We start from the raw sequence: 25,764 nt of genomic DNA, 5'->3' as shown, positions 1-25,764 counted from the left end.
CAAGGGGAGGGCCGAAGGAGCGGGTCAGAAGAAGGAAGGGGGCTTTGGGGGTGTTGAAAGGGAAAGTCAGGAGCTGGAGAAAAGGGTAAGAACAGGATTAAGAAGTGAAGGGGACATGCAGCAGATGGGGAGTGAAAGCAGTCAATATGAGCATGACTGGCAGCCCAGAGTAGCTGATCAGTGCAAGGAAAGGATTCTTCTGGGAGAGGAGATGATTCAGATGGAGTGAGATATCAAGGAAGAGAATGAAGTATTGAGGAACATCAACAGATATTGAGCATTGGAGGGACTTGTTAAGGAACAATAGACAATAGGTGCAGGAGTAGACCATTCAGCCCTTCGAGCCAGCATCGCCATTCAATATGATCATGTCTGATCATCCCCAATCAGTAGCCCGTTCCTGCCATCTCCCCATATGCCCTGACTCCGCTATCTTTAAGAGCCCTATCTAGCTCTCGCTTGAAAGCATCCAGAGAACTGCCCTCTGAGGCGGAGAATTCCACAGACTCACAACTCTCTGTGTGAAAAAGTGTTTCCTCATCTCCGTTCTAAATGGCTTACCCCTTATTCTTAAACTGTGGCCCCTGGTTCTGGACTCCCCCAACATCAGGAACATGTTTCCTGCCTCCAGCGTGTCCAAACCCTTAATAATCTTATGTTTCAATAAGATCCCCCCCTCATCCGTCTAAATTCCAGAGTATACAAGCCCAGCCGCTCCATTCTCTCAGCATATGACAGTCCCGCCATCCCGGGAAATTAACCTTGTAAACCTACGCTGCACTCCCTCAATAGCAAGAATGTCCTTCCTCAAATTAGAGGACTAAAACTGCACACAATACTCCAGGTGTGGTCTCTCTAGGGCCCTGTACAACTGCAGAAGGACCTCTTTGCTCCTATACTCAACTCCTCTTGTTATGAAGGCTAACTAACATGCCATTCGCTTTCTTCACTGCCTGCTTACTTTCATTGATTGATGAACAAGGACGCCCAGATCCCGTTGTACTTCCCCTTTTTCCAATTTGACACCACTAAGATAATAATCTGCCTTCCTGTTTTTGCTACCAAAGTGGATAACCTCACATTTATCCACATTAGACTCCATCTGCCATGCATCTGCCCACTCCCCAAACCAGTCCGTCACCCTGCATTCTCATAGCATCCTCCTCACAGTTCACACTGCCACCCAGCTTTGTGTCATCTGCAAAGAACATCCCTATCTCAAAGAACATTCCTCAAATCTCATCCCTATGCTAAGAGCTTCCATTGCCATGATCACGGGCTGCCCACGCAGCTGAATCAGCTTTCGAAAACCCTCAGATCTCATGGATGCTTTTCTCATGTACACAGCTCCCTGTCCTGTAGCCAGAGGCTTTTAACTCCCCTTCCCATTCCTATATTGAACTTTCAGCCCTGGGCCTCCTCCATTGTCAGTGTAAGGCCTAACTCAAATTGGAGGAACAGCACCTCATATTTCTCTTGGGCAGCTTACAACCAAGTGGTATGACTTTCGATTTCTCTAACTTCAAGAAACCCTTGCATCCCCTCTCTCTCCATCCCTTCCCTAGTTGTCATACTACTTTCCCTGTCGTCCTGTTGAATTGCACTGTCTGTATAACTCGTTATCATCCAGCCCACAGCTAACAATGGACCATTGTGGGCTCCACCTTCCCTTGATCATTCTGTATTGCATACCTTTCATTCATTTGTCCTATTTCTCTCTATATCACCATCTACATCTCTCATTTCCCTTTCCCCTGACTTAGTTTTTCACAGATGCTGCCTGACGCTCTGAGTTACTCCATTACTATGTGTCTGCACCCTGTGCCAATGTGTTCAGACTGGAGAAGGGTCTCGACCCAAAACATCCCTCATTCCTTCTCGCCAGTGATGCTGCCTGTCCCCCCCCCCACCCGAGTTACTCCAGCATTCTGTGTCTATCTTCCTTTTAAACCAGCATCCGCAGTTCCTTCCTAAACAATCTACAAACCCACACACGTCTTTGAAGTGTGGGAGGAAACCGGAGGAAACCCACGTGGTCACAGGGAGAAGGTGCGAACTCCACACATTCGGCACCGGAGGTCAGGATCGAACCCGTATATGTGGCGCTGTCAGTGTCGTTCACACTCCCTGCTCCACAGACCCCAGTCCCTGGTCCATACACCGTAGCACCACGTACACAGACCCCGGGCTGTAGTGTACAGCCCCTGTCCCTGCTTCCGTGTACACAGCCCCCAACAGCGTGTACACCTTGTCTGCCCCCGTGTACACAGCCCCCAACAGCGTGTACACCTTGTCTGCCCCCGTGTACACAGCCCCCAGAAGCGTGGACACCTTGTCTGCCCCCGTGTACACAGCCCCCAGCAGCGTGTACACCTTGTCTGCTCCCCCACACAGCCCCCAGCAGCGTGTACACCTTGTCTGCTCCCCCACACAGCCCCCAGCAGCGTGTACACCTTGTCTGCCCCCGTGTACACAGCCCCCAGCAGCGTGGACACCTCGTCTGCTCCCGTGTACACAGCCCCCAGCAGCGTGTACACCTTGTCTGCTCCCCCCACAGTCCCCAGCAGCATGTACACAGCCCCCAGCAGCCTGTACACCTTGTCTGCTCCCGTGTACACAGCCCCCAGCAGCGTGTACACCTCGTCTGCTACCCCCACACAGTCCCCAGCAGCGTGTACACAGCCCCCAGCAGCGTGTACACCTCGTCTGCTCCCTCCACACAGCTCCCAGCAGCGTGTACACCTCGTCTGCTCCCGTGTACAGCCCCCAGCAGCGTGTACACCTTGTCTGCTCCCCCCACAGCCCCCAGCAGCGTGTACACCTTGTCTGCTCCCCCCACACAGCCCCCAGCAGCGTGTACATCTTGTCTGCTCCCCCCACACAGCCCCCAACAGCGTGTACACCTTGTCTGCTACCCCCACACAGTCCCCAGCAGCGTGTACACCTTGTCTGCTACCCCCACACAGCCCCCAGCAGCGTGTACACCTTGTCTGCTCCCGTGTACACACAACGCGGACACTTGCCTTCGGCCGTTTCCACTCAAAGGCAACTGGAGGCTTCTCGCTGTAGAAGAGCGACGACTCAACGGCGGGGAACTCCGGGTCCTCGTACAGGATTTGCTCCTTCAGACAGTGTTGCTTCAGCTCCTGGAAGGTGAGTTTCCTGGCCTTGACTCCCATCGTCCCCCGGACCTGCACCGCCGTCTTCTTTTGGGAGCCCCCGCTCGCCGAGGTGAACACATAGGACATGTTTGACACACGGTGGGGGCGAGAGATCCTGAGCAAGTTGCCAATTCACCTGCTGGAGCAAGACTGCGCTAGGTTTCCTCTTCCTACTGAAGTCAGCCCCGCCCGGCTCCCTCCGCCTACAACTGTTATCATCCCCACCCCCTAAACTTGCACACACCCTCTGCAACCCGGTTACTCACCCGAAATAGCCTGGAGAAGGGCTCCGAGATGCTGCATGGCCCGCTGAGTTACTCCAGCACTTTGTGTCTGTGGCATTCTCTGCCTCTGCGGTGGAGGCAGGTTCTCTGGATGCTTTCAAGAGAGAGGGCTCTTAAATATAGTGGAGTCAGGGGATATGGGGAGAAGGCAGGAACTGATTGGGGATGATCAGCCATGATCACATTGAATGGCGGTGCTGGCTCGAAGGGCCGAATGGCCTACTCCTGCACCTATTGTCTAGCTTTTCCCATTGAGAGTAGGGAAGATTCAAACAAGAGGACATGACTAGAGAATTAAGGGACAGAAATTTAGGGGTAACATGAGGGGGGAACTTCTTTACTCAGAGAGTGGTAGCGGTGTGGAATGAGCTTCCAGTGGAAGTGGTGGAGGCAGGTTCGATTTTATCATTTAAAATTAAATTGGATAGGTATATGGACGGGAAAGGAATGGAGGGTTATGGTCTGAGTGCAGGTAGATGGGACTAGGGGAAAATAAGTGTTCGGCAGGGACTTGAAGGGCCGAGATGGCCTGTTTTCCGTGCTGTCATTGTTATATGGTTATATGGTTTATGTGTTAATCTCAGCACTCCTCAGCCCCACCCCACAAGCTCACACCCTGAGGATCAAAGTAGTGACTGGCCATCAGACCATACATTAATTAGTTCAAAACTTCACTGTTACAACTGAAAAGCAAGAACTGCAGATGCTGGAAATCTGAAGTGAAAACAGAAAATGTTGTAAATACTCAGCAGGTTTCAGGTCAAGATGATCTAGCTGAAATGCTAACTGTTTCTCTCCCCACAGATGCTGCCTGACCTGCTGAGTGTTTTGTTTAGTTCCGTTTATTGTCACGTGTACATTGAAAAGCTTTTTGTTACATGCTAACCAGTCGGCAGAAAGACAATACGTGATTACAATCGAGCCATCCACAGTGTGCAAATGCACGATAAAGTGAGTAACATGAATAGTCGGTGGGTTCTTTAGTCAGAGGGTGGTAAATCTGTGGAATTCTTTGCCACAGAAGGTTGCAGAGGCAAAGGCAGTGGATATTTTTAAGGCAGAGATAGATAAATTTTGATTAGCACAGGTGTCAGAGGTTATCGGGAGAAGGCAGGAGGGTAAACTTGATGGGCCGAATGGCCTAATTCTGCTCCTATCACATGACCTTAATAACATTTAGTGCAAGATAAAGTCTAGTCCAAGGGTCTCCAATAAGGTAGATATTGGCTCAGGACTGCTCTCTAGTTGTTGACAGGTTGGTTCAGTTGCCTGATATTCTCTGCCTTTATTCCAATGCCCTTCAAACCAAATAAAAAGAGAACATGCTGGGAACACCCAGCAGGTCAGGCAACATATGTGGAGAGAGAAACAGAGTTAATGCTCTTAGAAGTGAGAGCATTCTCTTCTAAGAGCTTTCTTCCTCCACAGATGCTGCCTGACATGCTGAGTCTTTCCAGCTTTTTCTGCCTCTATCCAATGCTTTCCCCACCCCCTACCCCCAACCCTACCCCCGTGCCACCCATACCCCACCCCCAATCACATCCCTACCCCCCACCCCAACCCCCAACCGCACCTCCAACCCCACCCCTACCCCCAATAACACCCAACCCCAATCCCACCCCAACCCGCAATCCCACCCGCAACCCCCACCCTACCCCAACCCTACACCTACCCCAACCCCACCCCCAATTCCACCCGTCACCCTTTCCTTCCTAGCTTCCCACACAAGGTCCGAAGATGTGCATTTCCTTCTCTTATTCATCTCAAGTTCCTGGACATATTCCATTATCCAAGGATATTTTCCCAAAGACCCTAAGAAATGTAACCAATCTTCATGCCTTTTTTTCCATATACTTTAACCAGAAATGATTTAAAAGAGATTATAACAAGAATAGGTGCAGGTGTAGGCCATTCGGCCCTTTGAGCCAGCTCCGCCATTCAATATGACCATGTCTGATCATCCAAAATCAGTACCCCCCCCCCCCCCGTTCCTGCTTTCTCCCCATATCCCTTGATAGTACTGTGATTTACCCATCACAATTACAATTTGGTTTAATTTTAACTTTTTATTGTTTAACAAATGTTTTAATAAATGGATTCATAATTCAATTAATAAATGTGTAAATGTCAACTGCTTTAAGGCCACAGGGAATCCAAGAATGCTTCAGAGAAAGGGTGTAGTCAGAAAGGGCTTGAATCACACCTTACCCACTTCATGGCATACAGTTGAGAGTTAAAAACTAGTTAAACTGGACAGTCAGGACAAATTCCAAATTCCCATGGTTCCTCCGGTCTGGGAGTGTCTCGTAATGTAAAACACCTGAAATCCCTTCTGCTTTTCTGCGAAACTGCTTTAGTCCTGTACACACAAAACCATTTTTTCCACTCCTTTCATTGAATTGAGTTACATTTTTTTTTGCAGTGAGCTCATATTGAAATGATTGGAAGGATCAAGCTGCAACTTCACTTTGTAAAAACCTGTTTCAAATCCTGGGTTCATGTGAAGAAAGGTACTGGCAGCCAATTTACATAACTTGAGTCGACAAGTGTGTGAAGAAAGGTTCCGACCAGAAACGTCACCTATTCTTTTCCTCCAGAGATGCTGCCTGTCCCGCTGAGTTACTCCAGCATTTTGTGCCTATCTTCGGTATAAACTAGCATCGGCAGTTCCTTCCTACACAAGTGTGTAATGATGATCAAGTGTTTTGTTTAAACATAGATGCAAACACTACTGAGTGCGACACTATTGAATGTATAGACCTTTGAATGTTTCGACAATGAGAATGAGAAGTGTTTTTGCACTGTATTTTTGTTTAATATATTTTTTTCTGAATACAATTTATTTTTAGAAAAGAAATCATGATCAGATGATTCGCTTTAGTATTGTGCTGGTTGAGAGGACACAGGGGAGAACTGCCATGATTTTGTCAAAATAGTGACTGGGATTTTTTTAGGCACCACCTGCAAGGATAAACTGAGGGTAGACACAAAATGCTGGAGTAACTCAGCGGGATAGGCAGCATCCCCGGAGAGAAGGAATGGGTGACGTTTCGGGTGAGGCTTATTTTCATCGCTTTGTTATCACCTCTTCCTCAGCCAACAATGGGCCATTATAGGCTCCACCATTCCTTGGTCATCTATTGCTGGCCTTGCTTTGTTCTGGGCTTTTCCTACCTCCTGTTCCTTCCCCTCTACTTTCAATCTAAAGAAGGGTCCCAACCCGAAACATCACCCATCCTTTTTCTCCAGAGATGCTGCCTGATCCGCTGATTTACTCCAGCATTTTGTTTCTCAGACTGATCACCACCCCCGTCCTATTTTCAATCCAGATGGCAACCAGAGAAGCAAAGTTTCACAGCCACATTTTAACCACATCCTCTTGTGAAGCACAGTCCCGACTTGGATGTGTAATTTTTATTGGGTCTTAGATCAAAGGTAGACAAAAATGCTGGAGAAACTCAATGGGTGAGGCAGCATCTATGGGTGAGGCAGCATCTATGGAGCGAAGGAAATAGGCGACGTTTCGGGTCGAGACCCTTCGTCAGACTGATGTGGGATTGGGGGGGGGGGGGGTCGGGAAGAAGAAAGGAAGAGGTGGAGACAGCGGGCTGAGGGAGAGCTGGGAAGGGGAGGGGAAAAAGGGAGAAAGCATGGGAGTAGGGAATGGAGTCCATACAGGAAGCAGGGTGGGAAGAAGTGTTGTCCAGATAGCCATTAGAGTCAATGGGTTTATAGTAGTTTAAGAAAGAACTGCAGATGCTGGAAAATCGAAGGTACACAAAAAAGCTGGAGAAACTCAGCGGGTGCAGCAGCATCTATGGAGCGAAGGAAATAGGCAACGTTTCGGGCCGAAACCCTTCTTCAAACAGGGTTTATAGTAGATGTTGGTCAGTAGTCTGTCACCTGCGATCTTAGATCAATCCATGTACTCAATTGGAGTTTTTGGTTCTGTCAAAGCAAGCTGTGACCAGCAGAGGGAGACAATTGACCATTACTGTACTATAAAGTAAACCCATGTTATAATGGACCATAGTGTGGTGGGGGGAATGGTGTTCGTTAATGCCGATTGTCCGCTATAACCAAAGTATTCATTGTATAAGTCATAGAAATAAATAACTGCAGCTCCTGGTTAATATGCAAAAGGGCAGAAAGTGCTGGAGTGACTCAGCATGTCTGGAGAACATGGATAGGTGATGTTTAATGTTGAGACCCTTCTTCAGACTCTCGTTCCGGAACGGGGCGTGGAATCCAGGTGAGTTGACCGCCCCGGCTTGCTGGTGGACGGGGAAGAGGCGAAGATAAGTGGAGTCAATGGTGGTAGCCCACGGGCGGTCGGAGTGTGGCAGCAGGTGGTGGTGGCGGCAGCAGCGACGGCAGGCGCAGCTTGTAAGAGGCCGTGGAGGCTGTGTTGACTGGTGGTGGCAGCAGTATGTCCGGCATGGACGCTGCACGAAAGAAAGAGAGAATCAGGTTTTCCCACTTCCCCTGTTCTAATGAAGGGTCCCAGATCTGCGACAGCTACTGATTCTCTTTCCACAGATGCTGCCTGACCTGCTGAGTTTTTGTAACAATTGCTGTCTTTATTTCATATTTCCAGCAGCTGCAATTTCTTCTTTAATTTTCATTTTTACGATCTGATCTTTGTCAAAGGTCTATTTTCAGAACTTGCTCTAAGTGAAATGGCTGCATGTTTCCTACATCACGATAGTGATTACTTGTTCCAGAACAAGGGGTCACAGTTTAAGGATAAGGGGGAAATCTTTTAGGACCGAGATGAAAAAAGCATTTTTCACACAGAGAGTGGTGAATCTCTGAAATTCTCTGCCACAGAAGGTAGTTGAGACCAGTTCATTGGCTATATTTAAGAGGGAGTTAGATGTGGCCCTTGTGGCTGAAGGGATCAGGGGGTATGGAGAGAAGGCAGGTACAGGATACTGAGTTGGATGCTCAGCCATGATCATATTGAATAGCGGTGCAGGCTCGAAGGGCCGAATGGCCTACTCCTGCACGTATTTTATATGTTTCTATACAAAGTGCGGAACACCCCTTGGAAGTTCCTGAAGGTGCCACACAAACGCATGTTCCCCCTGTCACAACTCCCTCAATACTGACATGCCAAGGTTAGCAGGGTAACAATTACCTTGTGGTCTATTTGAATGTTAGCAAAGGTTTTTGTTTATCATGGACAGCTGACTAGTTAATAATTACCTCAGCAGGGAAAAGATCACTTCATGATACATGTGCATGGAACAGTCAAAAGCAACGGTCAGAATTTTAGTAACGGTAAGTGCTTCTCTAAACTCAAGGCTTAATTGGAATATATTCCTTCTCAAGTTAGGGAGTGCCGCTATTGTAAGCCAAGACCCTAACCTTCAGTGGGACAGTGATTATGTGAAGGAGGTATTTTTTAATATAAAGTATATTGTTGTACAATTGCAATTGCGGTGTTTCCCCTACAACGAGATGAATCTACCTACAAAGCACAAACTTGTTTGAGTTTTTTGAGGAGATGAGGAAGGTGATTAATGAGGGCAGGGCTGTGGATGTTGTCTACATGGGTTTTAGTAAAGGGCCTGTCCCACGAGCATGCGACCTGCATGCGCCAAGCGCGACCAAACCGGAAGCGGGGGCCGCGCGTAGGTCGAGTGATCCCCGTACAGGGCCGGTCCCACCAGCATGCGACTGCATGCGGCCAGCGCGACCAAACCGGAAGCGGGGGCTGCGCGGAGGTCGAGTGATCCCGTACTAGTTGACGTGAAGTTCGAGCGAAGTCCGCGGGAAGTTTGCGCTAGGCGTATTTATAGATGGGTGTATTTATAGATTTGAAAAAAGCATTCGATACAATTGATCATCATTTGCTAATCAAAAAACTGGAAAAGTATGGAATCAGAGGGGTTGTACGAGAGTGGATGAGAAGCTACATAAGTAAAAGACATCAGTTTGTGCAAATAGGGGACTGCAAATCAACATGCTTAGAAATAACTTGTGGAGTCCCACGGGGGTCGGTTTTGGGCCCCAAATTATTTATTTTGTATATTAATGCTATATGTAGGGTGTCAAACCTCTTGAAATTTGTGTTATTTGCAGATGACACTAATATTTTCTGTGATGGGGTCAATTTGCAGCAGCTTTTGGAGGTGGTCACAGCAGAAATGAGTAAACTAAAAACATGGTTTGATTTGAATAAATTATCATTAAATTTAAACAAAACCAAACTTATGCTGTTTGGAAAACGCAAAATAAATACACAAGTAAAAGTAATGATAAATAATGTTGAAATAGAAAGAGTGTATGAAAATATATTTCTGAGTGTGATTCTTGATCACAAAATCTGCTGGAAACCCCATATAAAACATGTGAGAGCAAAAGTAGCACGGAGTATTGGAGTGATGGGGAAAGCAAGGCATGTTTTGAATGAGAGAGCACTGTATATTCTGTACAGCTCACTTGTGTTACCGTATTTAAATTACTGTGTGGAAGTATGGGGCAACACCTACAAAACCACCTTACAATCACTAAGCACACTACAAAAAAGAGCTATTCGTATAGTAAACAATGTAGGATATCATGAACACACCAATATACTGTATTTAAAATTACACACCTTAACGATTAAGGATCTGGGAGAATTTAAGACTGCACAAATAATTTATAAAGCAAAAAATAAACTGCTACCTGTAAACATACAAAAACTGTTCAAAGACAGAGAGGGGGGTTATAACTTTAGAGGGAAACTAAACTTGAAACAGCATTATGCTCGGACCAATTTAAAAAGTATGTGTATTTCCATTTGTGGGGTGGTTTTGTGGAATGGTCTTGACGAAACGATTAAACAAAGTATGAATATAATGCAATTTAAAAAAATGTACAAAAGATATCTTTGAAAAGTACAGTAATGAGGAAGGAGAATGTAAATCTCACAGATGTTAATGGTGCTTGTTCTTTTTGTTCTTTTCTTTTTTTGTTCTTTTTTTCTTAATAGCTTGATTGGAGTAGTTTTATTTGAATTGTCTGTTTAGTTTATTTTATTGAATTTTGCATTTGTTAATGGTGAAGAATGGGGGTAGGACTTGACAAGCATAGGCTTCTTCCTATCCCTTTTCGAACGAGTCTAATGTGTATTATGTTGAAATTGGCTTTTGATTTTTAAATTTATGTATGTACATATATGTTATGTGTATGTGTGTATATGTATGTATATATGTACATATGTACATGTATGTATGTGTGTATGTATTTATGTATATATATATATATGTATATATATAATTTTCCTTTTATTTATTCATTTTCATCTTTTCTTTTCTTCTTTTTTGTTTAATCGTTCGAAATAAAAGATATCATTCATTCAAGACGCTGCGTACGGCGTCAAGACGCTGCGTACGACGTCGATATGCTGTGCACGCCCGTAAGGGCGCTGCGTACGGCCTCAATGTGGCTGCGGGCTGGCAGGCCGTTGCCGCGCGGAAATTTTGGACAGTGTCAGTATTTTGGAGCTCTGCGCGATGTCGGGACCAGCTCCGCACAACTCCATATACGGCTCTGGCGATCGAAGTGGGACCGGCCCCGCGAGGCCGTACGGCTCAAGCGACCACGTTAGGTCGCGCTTGCCGCATGCAGTCCCATGCTTGTGGGACAGGCCCTTAAGGCACTTGATGAAGTCACCCATGGTAGGCTGATCCAGAAGATTGAGATGCACGGGAATAATGGTGACTTGGTCGTATGGATCGGAACTGAAGGAAGGACAATATTCAGTCTGAAGAAGGGTCTCGACCTGAAACATCACCCATTCCTTTTCAGCAGGGATGCTGCCTGTCCTGCTGAGTTGTGTCTATCTACAATATTCAGGCTATGCTCTGCTGTTCATGAGATATACAAATGCCTTGGACATAAATGTAGATGGGTTGGTTAATAAGTTTGCAGATGACACCAAGATTGCTGGGGTCGCGGACTGAGAGGAAGGTTATCACGGATACAGCGAGATATAAAATGGGCGGAGTAATGGCAGATAGGTGTTTAATCTGATGAATTGTGAGGTGTTGCACCTTTGGGAGGTCAAATAGACAATAGGTGCAGGCGTAGGCCATTCGGCCCTTCGAGCCAGCACCGCCATTCAATGTGATCATGGCTGATCATCCACAATCAGTACCCCGTTCCTGCCTTCTCCCTTGACTCTGCTATCTTTAAGAGCTCTATATAACTCTCTCTTGATAGCATCCAGAGAACCGGTCTGAGGCAGAGAATTCCACAGACTCACCACTCTCTGTGTGAAAAAGTATTTCCTCATATCCGTTCTAAATGGCTTACCCCTCATTCTTAAACTGTGGCCCCTGGTTCTGGACTCCCCCAACATTAGGAACATGTTTCCTGCCTCTAGCGTGTCCAAACCTTTAATAATCTTATATGTTTCAATAAGATCCCCTCTCATCCTAAATTCCAGCATATACATGCCCAGCCACTCCATTCTATCAACATATGACAGTCCCGCCATCCCAGCAATTAACCTTGCGAACCTACGCTGCACTCCCTCAATAGCAAGAATGTCCTTCCTCAAATTTGGAGACCAAAACTGCACACAATGCTCCAGATGTGGTCTCACTAGGGCCCCTTTGCTCCTATACTCAACCCCTCTTGTTATGAAGGTCAACATGCCAATCACTTTCTTCACTGCCTGCTGTACCTGCATGCTTACTTTCAGGGGAAGGGGAAAATATACAATTAATTGCACGATCCTTAACAGCATTGATGTACAGAGCGATCTTGCTGACCGAGTAAATAATTCTCTTAAAGTGGCAACAAAAGTTGAGAGAGTGGTAAAGAAGCCATATTGTACGCTTGCTTTCATAGGTCTAGGCATTGAGTGTAAGATAGTCACTGATAGACAATGATAATATATTGTACTATTGATTATTTTATTTGTTGCGATAATGTTCCTGCAAATCTGCAGCAAGTAAGAATTTCACTATTCCGTTCCCGGTGCATATGACAACTAAACACACTTGACACTTCACTGTGTGATAACCAACATATGTTTCCTCTCTGATTCCAGCCTTAGCTGAGAAGAGGAAGAGGATGAAGCTGATCTTCCCCCTCCTCTGCATTGGGGCACTCATGGAACCAGGGGCACCTTACCGGCCCTACATCCACCCATTTAGTCTGGTTAGCTGTAATCAATTGACCTCTTCGGTGGAGATCGATGGGAACGAGACGACCTTGCCCGGAGTGATTGAAGTTAATGCCAACCTGGTTAACGGCTCCAAGGGTGCGTGGTGGGATGAGGAGGAACAGGTGCAGCCCAACCGCAGTAAGAGGAGATATTTATCCAGTCTCCAGGCCGCTCTGGGCACTTCCTGGTTCTCTCGCTGGATGTCGCGGGAGGGGTCGGGGGCCACGGTGCTCTCCCCTCCGTACCTCCACATGGTGCTGGCCAGTCTGTTACTGGGTGCGGACGGGTCAACCGCTGACAAATTCCATGACGTTTTGGGCCTCTCCGACAGCAGCTGTGGAGAGATCAGGGACAGCCAGCGCTCCCAGGACATGCATCAGCAATTCCGGCTGCTCCTGCGAGACATCCTCTCCCACCAGCGCGGCTCCCTGTCCACCGGCACCTGGATGATCTTCCAGGAGGGCCTGAGGCTTCGCCACAGCTTCGTCCAGAGCCTCCGGCGCTTCTATCCTGAGGTGCAGCTGGGAAGTGCCAACTTCAGCCAGCCCCGAGTGGTTGAAGAGTCGATCAACAGCCTCGTCCACAGAGCAAGTGGGGGCCGGCTGCACAATCTAGTGGCCGGTCTAGTGACTCCCCGCACCAACCTGCTGGTGGCCAGCTTTATTCACTTTAAAGGTTAGGCCCTGGGGAACCGGAAGCAGCTTCGAAAGCAGTGAAATGGCTTGTCGGGTAACATCCAACATTCCCAACAGACCGCTGGGAAGAAATCCAAGGAAACTCAACTGATTTTCAGATAGGTTCAGTCCCCGACTGGTTTTGAGCTGAGCTGTGAGATTCACCAGACCGTTAGCTTTGTAGTCACATAGACTGTGTTTGAACATTGAGGTTTGTGGATGATCCGGTTAATTGCCAAGAGATGTCTGTGTGACATCTCTTCCCCAGGACAGATATTTATAAGAACTCATTCTTTGTAAGAACCTTAAGGGAATTGAATAAACTAGACAACAATATAGTCAAATCACCTTCACTAGACAGTTTTAAGGGGGCACTAACAGCACGTTAGTATGCACAACTCATCCAAGTTGGCGAAATGCAGAGTACTGCCCTGCCGACTACAAATTCAGAAGGTTCAGAGGGATGTGAGGGGATGATCACAAAACCGGGCATTAGCTGTACTCAGATTCCACTCGTTTGCAGGAGCTTTTTGGGGAGTTTAGTTTAGTTTCCAACGCGGAAACAGGTCCATCAGCCCACCAAGTCCGCGCCAACCAGCGATCCTTGTACACTAACACTATCCTACACAAGCTAGGGACATTTTTACAATTACACCAAGCCAATTAACCTACAAACCTGTACATCTTTGGAGTGTGGGAGGAAACTGGAGCACCTGGGGTAAACCCACGTCATCACAGGGAGATGTTGGGGAAGTCCAGGACAAGGGGTCACAGTTTAAGGTTAAGGGGGAAATCTTTTAGGACCGAGATGAGAAAAAAAATGTTTACACAGAGAGTGGTGAATCTGTGGAATTCTCTGCCACAGAAGGTAGTTGAGGCCAGTTCATTGGCTATATTTAAGAGGGAGTTAGATGTGGCCCTTGTGGCTAAAGGGATCAGGGGGTATGGAGAGAAGGCAGGTATGGGATACTGAGTTGGATGATCAGCCATGATCATATTGAATGGCGGTGCAGGCTCGAAGGGCCGAATGGCCTACTCCCGCACCTATATTCTATGTTTCTATGTACAAGCTCCGTAGTCGGACAGCACCCGTAGTCGGGATCGAACCCGGGTATCTGGCGCGGTAAGGCAGCAACTCTACAAGGCCTGTCCCACTTGGCGATTTTTTTTCGGCGACTGCCGGCATCATTGACTGACCTAACAGGTCACAAAAAAATTTGCGGCGTGATGGCGTATTGGCGCGCGGTGTTTTTTCAAGTCTCACAACATTTTCTTGTCGCCGCTGGATTTTGAAATGTTCAAAATCTTTTGCCAACACTGTATGACACCTGCAGTCGCCGAAAAAATCCGTACCCAAAGCTGTTCATATCCATTTCCTCCTCAAACTGCTTGTAAAAATCGCAGGGAGCAGCAAATTTGGCAGCAAATTTATAGAATGATTTTATTTTGCTGTTAAAACTGGTTCAAATTTTTTGATGAAACTGAAAACTGGGGTTTTCAAAACAATTCAGCATTTTTATTGGAGATATATTCACTAACTGCTTATAACCTTACTTTAAGTAACTGGAAATGACCTAAACTGCACAGAACAATTTACCAGCTTTCTTAAAAAAAGTACCTATATTTGTTCACGTACCTGGGAATAAAGTGAACTTTAAGGGGTTCCTTGAAAGACCATGATTAATAGAAAGATAGATTGATTTGACATGGCATTTCAACAGTTATGTGGGTTGGATATTTCATAAAGTAGTATCAAACATTACAGAAATTTGATCATTCAAATGGGATGTCCATTTAAAATTTCACCCCCTTTAGCAATGCTGTTCTGCTTCTTCGGAAAAAACAACCAAGCTGAACCCCTTTCTTGTGCAAAATGAATGAAGAATTCAACAGGGTAGATGGAGGACCAAAAAATGTCCTTGAGCAGAATGTAAATAAGATTAAAGCTGGAGTGGGGGTGAGAGTGACACAGAGAATTTCTTCATGCAAAGAGTCGTGAAAACCTCAGCCTGAGGTTGAATTGAGTTTCTCAAAATGGAATTTGACAGATATTAATGAGTAAGACTACACTAAAAACATAGACAACAGGTGCAGGAGTAGGCCATTTGGCCATTCGAGCCAGCACCGCCATTCAATATGATCATGGCTGATCATCAAAAATCAGTACCCCATTCCAACCATTTCCCCCATATCCCTTGATTCCCTTAGCCCAAAGAGCTAAATTTAACTCTCTCTTGAAAAACATCCAGTGAATTGGCCTCCATTGTCTTCTGCGGCAGAGAATTCCATAGATTTTCAACTCTCCGGGTGAAAACGTTTTTCCTCATCTCAGTCCTAAATGGCTTACCCCTTTTTCTTAAACTATGACCCCTGGTTCTGGACTCCCCCAACATCGGGAACATTTTTCCTGCATCTACCCTGTTCAGTCCTCTAAAAAATGTATATGTATAAGATCCCCTCTCAACCTTCTAAATTCCAGCGAATACAAGCCCAGTCGACCCATTCTTTCATCATGTCAGTCTTGCCATCCCGGGAATTAATCTGGTGAACCTACGTTGCACTGCCTCAATAGCAATAATGTCCTTCCTCAAATTAGGAGACCAAAATTGCACACAATACTCCAGGTGCGGTCCCACCAGGGCCCTGTACAACTGCAGTTGGACCTCCTTGCTCCTAAACTCAAATCCTCTCGCAATGAAGGCCAACATGCCATTAGCTTTCTTCACTGACTGCTGTACCTGCATGCTTACTTTCAGTGACTGATGTACAAGTGCACCCAGGTCTCGTTGCACATCCCCTTCTCCTAATCAGACATCATTCAGATAATAATCTGCTTTCCTGTTCTTGCTACCAAAGTGGATCTCACATTTATCCACATTATACTGCATCTGCCATGCTTCTGCCCCCTCACCTAACCTATAGAAACATAGAAAATAGGTGCAGGAGTAGGCCATTCGGCCCTTCGAGCCTGCACCGCCATTTGATATGATCATGGCTGATCATCCAACTCAGTATCCCATCCCTGCCTTCTCTCCATACCCCCTGATCCCTTTAGCCACCAGGGCCACATCTAACTCCCTCTTAAATATAGCCAATGAACTGGCCTCAACTACCTTCTGTGGCAGAGAATTCCACAGATTCACCACTCTCTGTGTAAAAAATGATTTCCTCATCTCAGTCCTAAAAGTCTTCCCTCTTATCCTTAAACTGTGACCCCTAGTTCTGGACTTCCCCAACATCGGGAATAATCCTCCTGAATCTAGCCTGTCCAACCCCTTAAGAATTTTGTAAGTTTCTATAAGATCCCCCCTCAGTCTTCTGAATTCCAACGTGTACAAGCCGAGTCTATCCAGTCTTTCCTCATATGAAAGTCCTGCCATCCCAGGAATCAGTCTGGTGAACCTTCTCTGTACTCCCTCTATGGCAAGAATGTCTTTCCTCAGATTAGGAGACCAAAACTGTACGCAATACTCCAGGTGTGGTCTCACCAAGACCCTGTACAACTGCAGTAGAACCTCCCTGCTCTTATACTCAAATCCTTTTGCCCAAACCCTGCAGCCTCATAGCATCCTCCTCAAAGCTCACACTGCCACCCAGCTTTGTGTCATCCGCAAACTTGGAGATGTTACATTTAATTCCCTCGTCTAAATCGTTGTAAACAACTGGGGTCCCAGCACCGAGCCTTGTGGCACCCCACTAGTCACTGCCTGCCATTATGAAAAGGACCTGTTAATTCCTACTCTTTGCTTCCTGTCTGCCAACCAGTTCTCTATTCATGTCAATACCCTACCCCCAATGCCATGTGCTCTCATTTTGCACACTAATCTCTTTTGTGGGATCTTGTCAATGGCTTTTTGAAAGTCCAGATACACCACATTCACTGGCTCTCCCTTATCCATTGTATTTGTTACATCCTCAAAAAATTTCAAAAGATTAGTCAAGCATGATTTCCCCTTCATAAATCCATGCTGAGTTTGACTGATCCCGTCACTGCTTTCCAAATGCGCTGCTATAACATCTGTAGTAATCAACTCCAGCAGCTTCCCCACTACCGATGTAAGGCTAACTGGTCCATAATTCCACATTTTATCTCTAGCTTCCTTTCTTAAAAAGTGGAGTTACACTGGCTACCCTCCAGTCCACAGGAACTGATCCAGTCGAGAACATTGGAAAATAATCACCAATTCATCCACGATATCTAGGGCCACCTCCTTGAGTCCTCTGGAATGCAGACCATCAGGCCCTGGGGATTTATCTGCCTTCAGTCCCAACAGTTTACATAACATAATTTTCTGACTAATGTGGATTCCCTTCAGTTCCTCCCTCCTACTGAGTCATGGTTTCATGGCGGTGGCTGAAATCAGTCACAATGTAGTTGAATGATCAAAGAGACTTGAAAGACCTGTTCCTGTACTTCTTAGTCTGATTCCACTGGGGTTTCTTTCCGTCTGTTATCTGGCTGGTTTTGAGTGCTTTTGAGAGTTTTTCTTTTGATAAAGGTAGCATGCAGGATTAAAGGTAGCACTAGAAGTGCAAGTTGATTTTGAAAACGTGCTTTGATAAAATGTGCCATAACAAAGGGAAAACACGCAGGTTAACATCTTTGAGCTGTGATAACGTCACCTTGTGATTTCCTAAGGGACTGAGAGGTGTAGAGTGGTGCTGGCATAATCTTTTTGACCGAAAAAAGAAAGGAATTCCCTAGAGACACATGTATGACAATTACCTTCCACATATATACTAGGGGAAAATAAGTGTTCGGCATGGACTTGAAGGGCCGAGATGGCCTGTTTTCCGTGCTGTTATTGTTATATGATGAATACTCTCACAGCAGGATAAATTAACCCAGTGTTAATAAATGGTAGAGCATTGGGAACCTAGAGTATAATTCTAAGCAGTTAAAACTAAAAAACATAATACATTTATAAAGTTCTGGGAACATATGATGATATATTTGTACTTTGTATATTTGTATGTTGGGATTATAAATATTCATCATTGGATCCATGCAGCATATCAAATTAACATCACAAATTCTCCACACGGAATCTGAAATCAGCATCTGCAGTTCCTTGTTTCCACATTATAAAGATGTTACTTGGAATCTGCTTTGAACAACTTAAATATCGCTGTGAATCTAAGATGGTTTGATACAATGCTGGGGCCTTTGATGATAAATTAATCTAGCGATGGGGATGTATAACGCTAAATTGAAACAATTTTTATAATCTGATAAGATTGATACTACTCTGGAAATCTAAGATGATAAATTGATTCAGTGTGGAGAATTTATGATGCTACATTGAATCAATGATGAACTGGTACAGCGATTGGAACATGTCAATGATATGTTAAACATAGAAATTAGGTGCAGGAGTAGGCCATTCGGCCCTTCGAGCCTGCACCGCCATTCAATATGATCATGGCTGATCATCCAACTCAGTATCCCGTACCTGCCTTCTCTCCATACCCTCTGATCCCCTTAGCCACAAGGGCCACATCTAACTCCCTCTTAAATATAGCCAATGAACTGGCCTCGACTACCCTCTGTGGCAGAGAGTTCCAGAGATTCACCACTCTCTGTGTGAAAAAAGTTCTTCTCATCTCGGTTTTAAAGGATTTCCCCCTTATCCTTAAGCTGTGACCCCTTGTCCTGGACTTCCCCCAACATCGGGAGCAATCTTCCTGCATCTAGCCTGTCCAACCCCTTAAGAATTTTATAAGTTTCTATAAGATCCCCCCTCATACTCCTAAATTCTAGAGAGTGTAAACCAAGTCTATCCAGTCTTTCTTCATAAGACAGTCCTGACATCCCAGGAATCAGTCTGGTGAACCTTCTCTGCACTCCCTCTATGGCAATAATGTCCTTCCTCAGATTTGGAGACCAAAACTGTACGCAATACTCCAGGTGTGGTCTCACCAAGACCCTGTACAACTGCAGTAGAACCTCCCTGCTCCTATACTCAAATCATTTTGCTATGAAAGCTAACATACCATTCGCTTTCTTCACTGCCTGCTATGTTGATCCAGTGTGGAAACCTAGGAATAATAAATAATGTTTGGAATCACGATGAAGAATTCTCCAGCCATGGGAAACAGTAACTTTCAATAACCAGTGCTGGAAACAAATATTTAAGAAGGAACTGCAGATGCTGGAAAATCGAAGGTAAACAAAAGTGCTGGAGAAACTCAGCGGGTGCTAACCAACACATGTTACTCCTAACAGTAAATTGGTTCAGTGCTAGTTGATAAATGGATCTGGCACTCCCAACTTATGCTGACAGATTCCTGGTGCTGGGAATCTATGACAATAAATTGAACTGATGCTGGGAACCAATATCTGTTTAGCACACCAATTATCAAGTTATCACCTATAGTGATCCCATTTCCCAGCATTTGGTGATCCAAGGGCCCAGCCTCTCCCTGACACACTGACGCTCCACCACTTGGAATCTATCATAAAAATTGACCCAGTGCTGGGAACTTTGAATACAGATTCTGCAGTGCTGTGAATGGGTAACAATAAATTATCACAAGGCTACGAACATGCATTGCTGGAAACTTTGAATACAGGTTCTGCTATAAATTAATACAATGCTACGAACATACATTAAATGGCACAATATTCGGACGCTACAATCACACATTCTTCAGTTAGCACATTACAATATTACCCCTTTCCAATTTGATGTAGATAAAAGTGCTCCTGGCATTATTCAAGAAGAGTAGCAAATTTCCCTGTTGTCCATCCAAATTGTTACTCCTTTAAGGCGTAAAATTGTGATGCAAAATATTTTTTTTTCATTCCAATATCTACATGAATTTGAGTCTTGGGACAAAGGGCCAGCATCTCTACAGATGTGGGAATGTTCTTTGTAACTCTATCAAAATAACTTTTCTTCCCTCAGGAAGATGGAAAACCAGATCTCAATGTCATGGGACAGAACTTCAGGATTTCTTCAATGATGCGGGGGACAAAGTCAAAGTACCTATGACAATTTGGTGTGGCCAGCTTCAGTACAAGACTGCTCCCGAATACACAATGATTAAACTTCCACTGAGTGAGACAATGTATGTCATGCTAATTCAACCGGTTCGACCAGCCAAAATGAAGAAATTTGAAAGAACCCTGACAACTGACAGAATCCTGGGCGACTCTCAGACTGGGTACTCAGAATTTTTACAACTTTTCTTTCTAGATTCATTGAACTTACTGCATAGAAACAGATAATGGGACCCATGCCATCCCCACAAATGCCTGCTTCACCTTCCTTTTTAATACCCTGCCGTTCCCATCTATCAGGCTTAAGTTCCTTAAATTTAACAATCCAAAAAGAAAAACCTCAACTACCCTTGCGGTACTGAGTTCTACATTGCTACCAATTCTGGGTAAAGAGATTTCTTTATTGGCTCACAAGGAAATTATTTTCTCTCTATGACTCCTAGTTTTGAAGATGTACATCTTCTGTATGTCAATCCTTCAAATTCTTTCAGGATCTTAGAGATTATTAAAGATGTTATGGATCCTAGAGTCATGCTAGAAGTAAGCCTAAGAAATAAGCCATGTTCATTATTCAATGGATGGCTGAGAAACTGCAGTGCAGTAAGTAATCCAGAACATACAAATGGTGTTATAAGTGCAACTCGTTGTTTCATTCTACTAGGTCACCACAAAATCTTTTCTTTGAGAGGGAAAATACCCTCAACCTGTTCCTATCTTCCTTGACAGTAACTATCTTTCAGTTCTGGCATCATCCTTGTGAACCCTTCTTGTGTCCTTATGCCCCTGTCCCACTTAGGAAACCTGAACGGAAACCTCTGGAGACTTTGCGCCCCACCCAAGGTTTCCGTGCGGTTCCAGGAGGTTGCAGGTAGGGAGTCTGACAAAAACCTCCGGGAACCGCACGGAAACCTTGGGTGGGGCGCAAAGTCTCCAGAGGTTTCCGTTCAGGTTTCCTAAGTGGGACAGGGGCATAATTGTCTTATTATATGGAGATCTGACTGATTAAACGTTTCAAGTGTGGTCCAACCAAGATTACATACACAAGCTTTATATAGAAACATAGAAAATAGGTGCAGGAGTAGGCCATTCGGCCCTTCGAGCCTGCACCGCCATTCAATATGATCATGGCTGATCATCCAACTCAGTATCCTGTACCTGCCTTCTCTCCATACCCCCTGATCCCCTTAGCCACAAGGGCCACATCTAACTCCCTCTTAAATATATCCAATGAACTGGCCTCAACTACCTTCTGTGGCAGAGAATTCCAGAGATTCACCACTCTCTGTGTGAAAAATGTTTTCCTCATCTCGGTCCTAAAAGATTTCCCCCTTATCCTTAAACTGTGACCCCTTGTTCTGGACTTCCCCAACATCGGGAACAATCTTCCTGCATCTAGCCTGTCCAACCCCTTAAGAATTTTGTAAGTTTCTATAAGATCCCCCTCAATCTTCTAAATTCTAGCGAGTACAAACCGAGTCTATCCAGTCTTTCTTCATATGAAAGTCCTGACATCCCAGGAATCAGTCTGGTGAACCTTCTCTGTACTCCCTCTATGGCAAGAATGTCTTTCCTCAGATTAGGAGACCAAAACTGTACGCAATACTCCAGGTGTGGTCTCAGCAAGACCCTGTACAACTGCAGTAGAACCTCCCTGCTCCTATACTCAAATCCTTTTGCTATGAATGCTAACATACCATTCGCCTTCTTCACTGCCTGCTGCACCTGCATGCCTACTTTTAATGACTGGTGTACCATGACACCCAGGTCTCGTTGCATCTCCCCCTTTCCTAATCGGCCGCCATTCAGATAATAATCTACTTTCCTGTTTTTGCCACCAAAGTTGATAACCTCACATTTATCTACATTATACTGCATCTGCCATGCATTTACCCACTCACCCAGCCTATCCAAGTCACCTTGCAGCCTCCTAGCATCCTCCTCACAGCTAACACTGCCCCCCAGCTTTGTGTCATCCGCAAACTTGGAGATGTTGCATTCAATTCCCTCGTCCAAATCATTAATATATATCGTAAATAGCTGGGGTCCCAGAACTGAGCCTTGCCTTGCCTCATATAACTGCTATGAAGTTTACCACTCTGAGGTGGAACCACGGAGATTGGCGTTGTGATTTCAGGCATAAATGTTTTTTAAAAGAGTTTTTGATCCTGGAAATCTGAAATAAAAGCAGAAACAGTGAACAAATCAAGCAGCATCTGTGGAAAAAGAAGCACCATTAAGGTTTCAAAGACACTGCAGCTGAAGACTCACAAGAAGTCCTCAAACTGAAATGTTAACTCTGCTTTTCTTCTCTTATGCTGCCTGACCTATTGACCATTTCCAGAATTTTCCATTTCCATTGTGGATTTTAAGGTCAGATTAGCCTGGGCTACCATATTTAACGGTTTATATATTTCTATCTGGACATCACTTTTCGAAGAGCAATCGCTCCTTATTCTAATTTACCAAAATATCCAAGGTACATGGAAGGTTGCACACAATGAGACACAATTTATACTTCCATTGCCAAGTGGGCAGGTCAATACTGTAGATGGGTGCTGCAAAAATGTTGGCGTTAGACTAGCTCTCTCTGTTAATCCAGGTCCTGATGTGTGATGCTTTTAAACTCTGGCATTGTAGATGGACAATGAATCAGAAAGGTGACATTGAGCCTTAGCTGATTTTGCCTTCTATCCCAAGTCTAATTTCACCCCTCAAAAAGTTACCTTGCATGCTCAATTGATTGATATCTGGGGACATTTATCTTGCATTTTTCAGGTTTGTGAAGCTTGTAATGCCACGCTTTGTGTGGGAAGGCACCTACAACGTGAAAGAGTTGTTCAGCCAGGATCCAGACATGCTGGGTGGTCAAGCCAACTTCTCCAGGATAAGCAGTGCCCAACGGTTGGTGCCAGAACAGGTAGGGGGACAATACCACACCCACATCCAAGAAGATAAATGTAATCCGGAAAGTACAACCTTGTCTAAATGAGATACATCCCAAGATGCTTGCTATGGTTGAATCAGAGAGTTCCCAATCTGGACATTACAGCTCCCCTGCCCCCCCAACATCAAATTATCCCTTGTTTACCTTTAAGTCTACTCAACCTGCCTATCTAAGCTTATCTGCTGCTGAAACTCTATCTTCAGACATTGTCATTGGTTTATTATTGTCATGTATTGTGATACCTTTGTGTGCTATCCAGCCACATCATACTGCACATGGGTACAATCAAACCATTACACAAGTACAACGTGACTGCAAAGAGAAAAATATCAAGAGTGCAGAATATAGGGTTACCGCATCTCCTGGCCAGACCTCCAACTTTGTCCTCATCCAGAGCTCTGCTTGATGGGCCGAATGGCCTAATTCCACTACTATCACTTATGAAAGCTCCTTTTCGATTGAACTTTCAGCCAATTGCCCTTATATCTCCACAGGCAGCTCGGTATAAGTTTTGATTGAAAATCTCATGTGAGATTTGAAACACTTTATTATGTCAAAAGTGCTAGATAAAATTGTGTTTGTTCTTTTGCTTTTTTAATTTATATTAATTTATTAATAAATTATTAATACATTTATTAATAAATGTGTTTCTTTGAGCTTCCTCACTCCATTAAAAATCATGCCTATATATTTTTTTAGGTTATACAAAGCATTATTTTTGAAGTCATGGAAGATGAGAGAGAGCAAGTCATTGCAGAAGATCTCTCAGTCACCAACACAACCACAGAGATTCGAATAGACAAGCCATTCTTTTTCCGAGTTTACGATGGAACATTGGAAATGTTGCTGTTTCTTGGCAGAGTAAAGAAACTTCCTTTAAAATCAGAATTAAACATATTTTAATATATGTTGTGCTCATGGAAAAATTACTGGAAAATAGTTCAGTAAAAAATAAACAGGGAAAAGAACCATTGAGATGGGAGCAAATGGTCCTCAAAAAGAACCAGTTTGTCTTTGAACCTAATGGCTTCTTCTGGCCAGGACACAAAGTGCTGTAGTAACTCAACAGGTCAGGCAGCAACCCTGGAGAAAATTGATAGGGGGGATGGGGAGGGAGAGTAAAGAAACCTGGAAAAGGGCACCTATCCATATTCTCCAGGAATGCTGCCCTGCTAAGTTACTCCAGCACTTTGTGTCCTTTTGTGTATTAACCAGCATCTGCAGTTCTTTGTTTCTACATCTTTTTCTGGTCTTTTGAATCAGGTGACGGCACTAATATACATAAATGGCATCCATAAACTAACATATTGGAGACATATAGGAAAGTAATAATGACAAGAAAGAATACTTGGTTTGAAATGCCACGATTTGATAATATTAAACTAAATGTATTTACATGCTGCAAATTGTGTCTGTGTAACTATGCTCCTTATTTATGTGGTATCCATATAAACAGTTCAGGTTGAAATTACACCCGAACAGGGAAGGCACCAAGGATCTACTCCTTGAAGCATTCATGATCACTTGATAGATCTGATCTGCCTGCAACTGTTTCAATAGGGCAGATGGATGGGAGTACTGCATTGGTGCGTGTTTGCAGTCATGTATAGGCCAAACTAGGTCAGGATCATAGGCTATCTTCCCCGGAAGGTCCTTTGTAAACAATAGGAGAACAGCATCCAGCCTGCACTGAAAATTAGCTTATTATCTTTTCCTTCCACCCAAGTGGGCAGACAGGGCCCAGGTTTAAAGCCTTGTCTGATAAATGACACCACTGACAGCACAGCACTTTCAGTGAAATCCTGCCCAAATGATATGCTGAAGTAACCACACCTGAATGTCTGACCTTCCAACTTCAACTCTAAGCATGGGCCGAAATGAACCAGATATTTTGTATTCTTTTCTGCACTTCTTGTTCAGTAATATAATGTTGAGTCAGGGCAGCTGTAGACAATCCAAAGTTCAGTTTAATGTAAACCATGTGGGTAAACTCAGCTTGTTCTCAGGGGCATTCACCCAATCTCACAGCAATCCAAGCAGAAACATTCCCAGTCAGCAATACTTCGCTCAGCGTTATTTTCAAAGGCCATCAGTGAATTAGTTCCATACACCAACCACATTTTATCTATTTCATGCTTTAAATGATTGAACAGTTCGAAGTATCCAGGTAATTCTGATCATGTAAAGAATGTAACCATGCAGTCGTTATACATGGTAATGAAGGACATTAAAAACAAAGGAACTTCTCGAAGAACTTTCATAAAAGGGTGACACAAGGGAGTCCGGACGCTGAAACCTTGAGCAAAGAACATACCATTGGAAGAACACCTCATTCTGCTTGGGTAGTCTACAACGCAACTGCATGGACGTTGAATTCTCCAATTTCAGGTATTCTTCCCCTTTTAATCTACCCAACATTTTCCCTCCCCACCCATGCACACCTTCTTTCCACTTCCTCCCCCCCCCCCCAATCACTCAATTCCTTTCCCCTTCTCCACCTACTCATCACCCCACCGCTTGTCTCCATGTTTC

At 44.7% G+C, this 25,764-nt stretch overlaps 2 protein-coding genes across 3 annotated transcripts in view; one reads left to right on the top strand and one right to left on the bottom strand.

The window, feature by feature from the left end:
- Positions 1 to 3,357, bottom strand: part of capn9 (calpain 9) — a 45,364-nt gene extending 42,007 nt beyond the window's left edge. The window contains exon 1 of the mRNA XM_033021834.1: positions 3,024 to 3,357. Coding sequence (XP_032877725.1) covers positions 3,024 to 3,248 — 225 coding nt within the window. The 5' untranslated portion in view covers positions 3,249 to 3,357. The remainder of the gene's footprint in view (positions 1 to 3,023) is intronic.
- A 5,278-nt stretch (positions 3,358 to 8,635) lies between these two features.
- Positions 8,636 to 24,140, top strand: agt (angiotensinogen). Of its 2 annotated transcripts, none has more exons than XM_033021832.1 (5): positions 8,636 to 8,728; positions 12,495 to 13,286; positions 20,194 to 20,452; positions 23,064 to 23,205; positions 23,932 to 24,140. In XM_033021832.1, exons 1-5 carry the CDS (start codon positions 8,677 to 8,679, stop codon positions 24,133 to 24,135), a joined length of 1,449 nt encoding a protein of 482 aa, XP_032877723.1. In that variant the 5' UTR covers positions 8,636 to 8,676; the 3' UTR covers positions 24,136 to 24,140. The 2 variants fall into 2 exon arrangements, with proteins under 2 accessions (XP_032877723.1, XP_032877724.1); XM_033021833.1 differs by having other exon boundaries at positions 8,722 to 8,845.
- The last annotated feature ends 1,624 nt before the right edge of the window (positions 24,141 to 25,764 follow it).

This window comes from Amblyraja radiata, chromosome 5, assembly GCF_010909765.2.
Source record: "Amblyraja radiata isolate CabotCenter1 chromosome 5, sAmbRad1.1.pri, whole genome shotgun sequence".
Taxonomy (NCBI): domain Eukaryota; kingdom Metazoa; phylum Chordata; class Chondrichthyes; order Rajiformes; family Rajidae; genus Amblyraja; species Amblyraja radiata.
The sequence above is the reverse complement of the archived record's forward strand: the minus strand, read 5'-3'. Positions and strand labels throughout refer to the sequence as shown.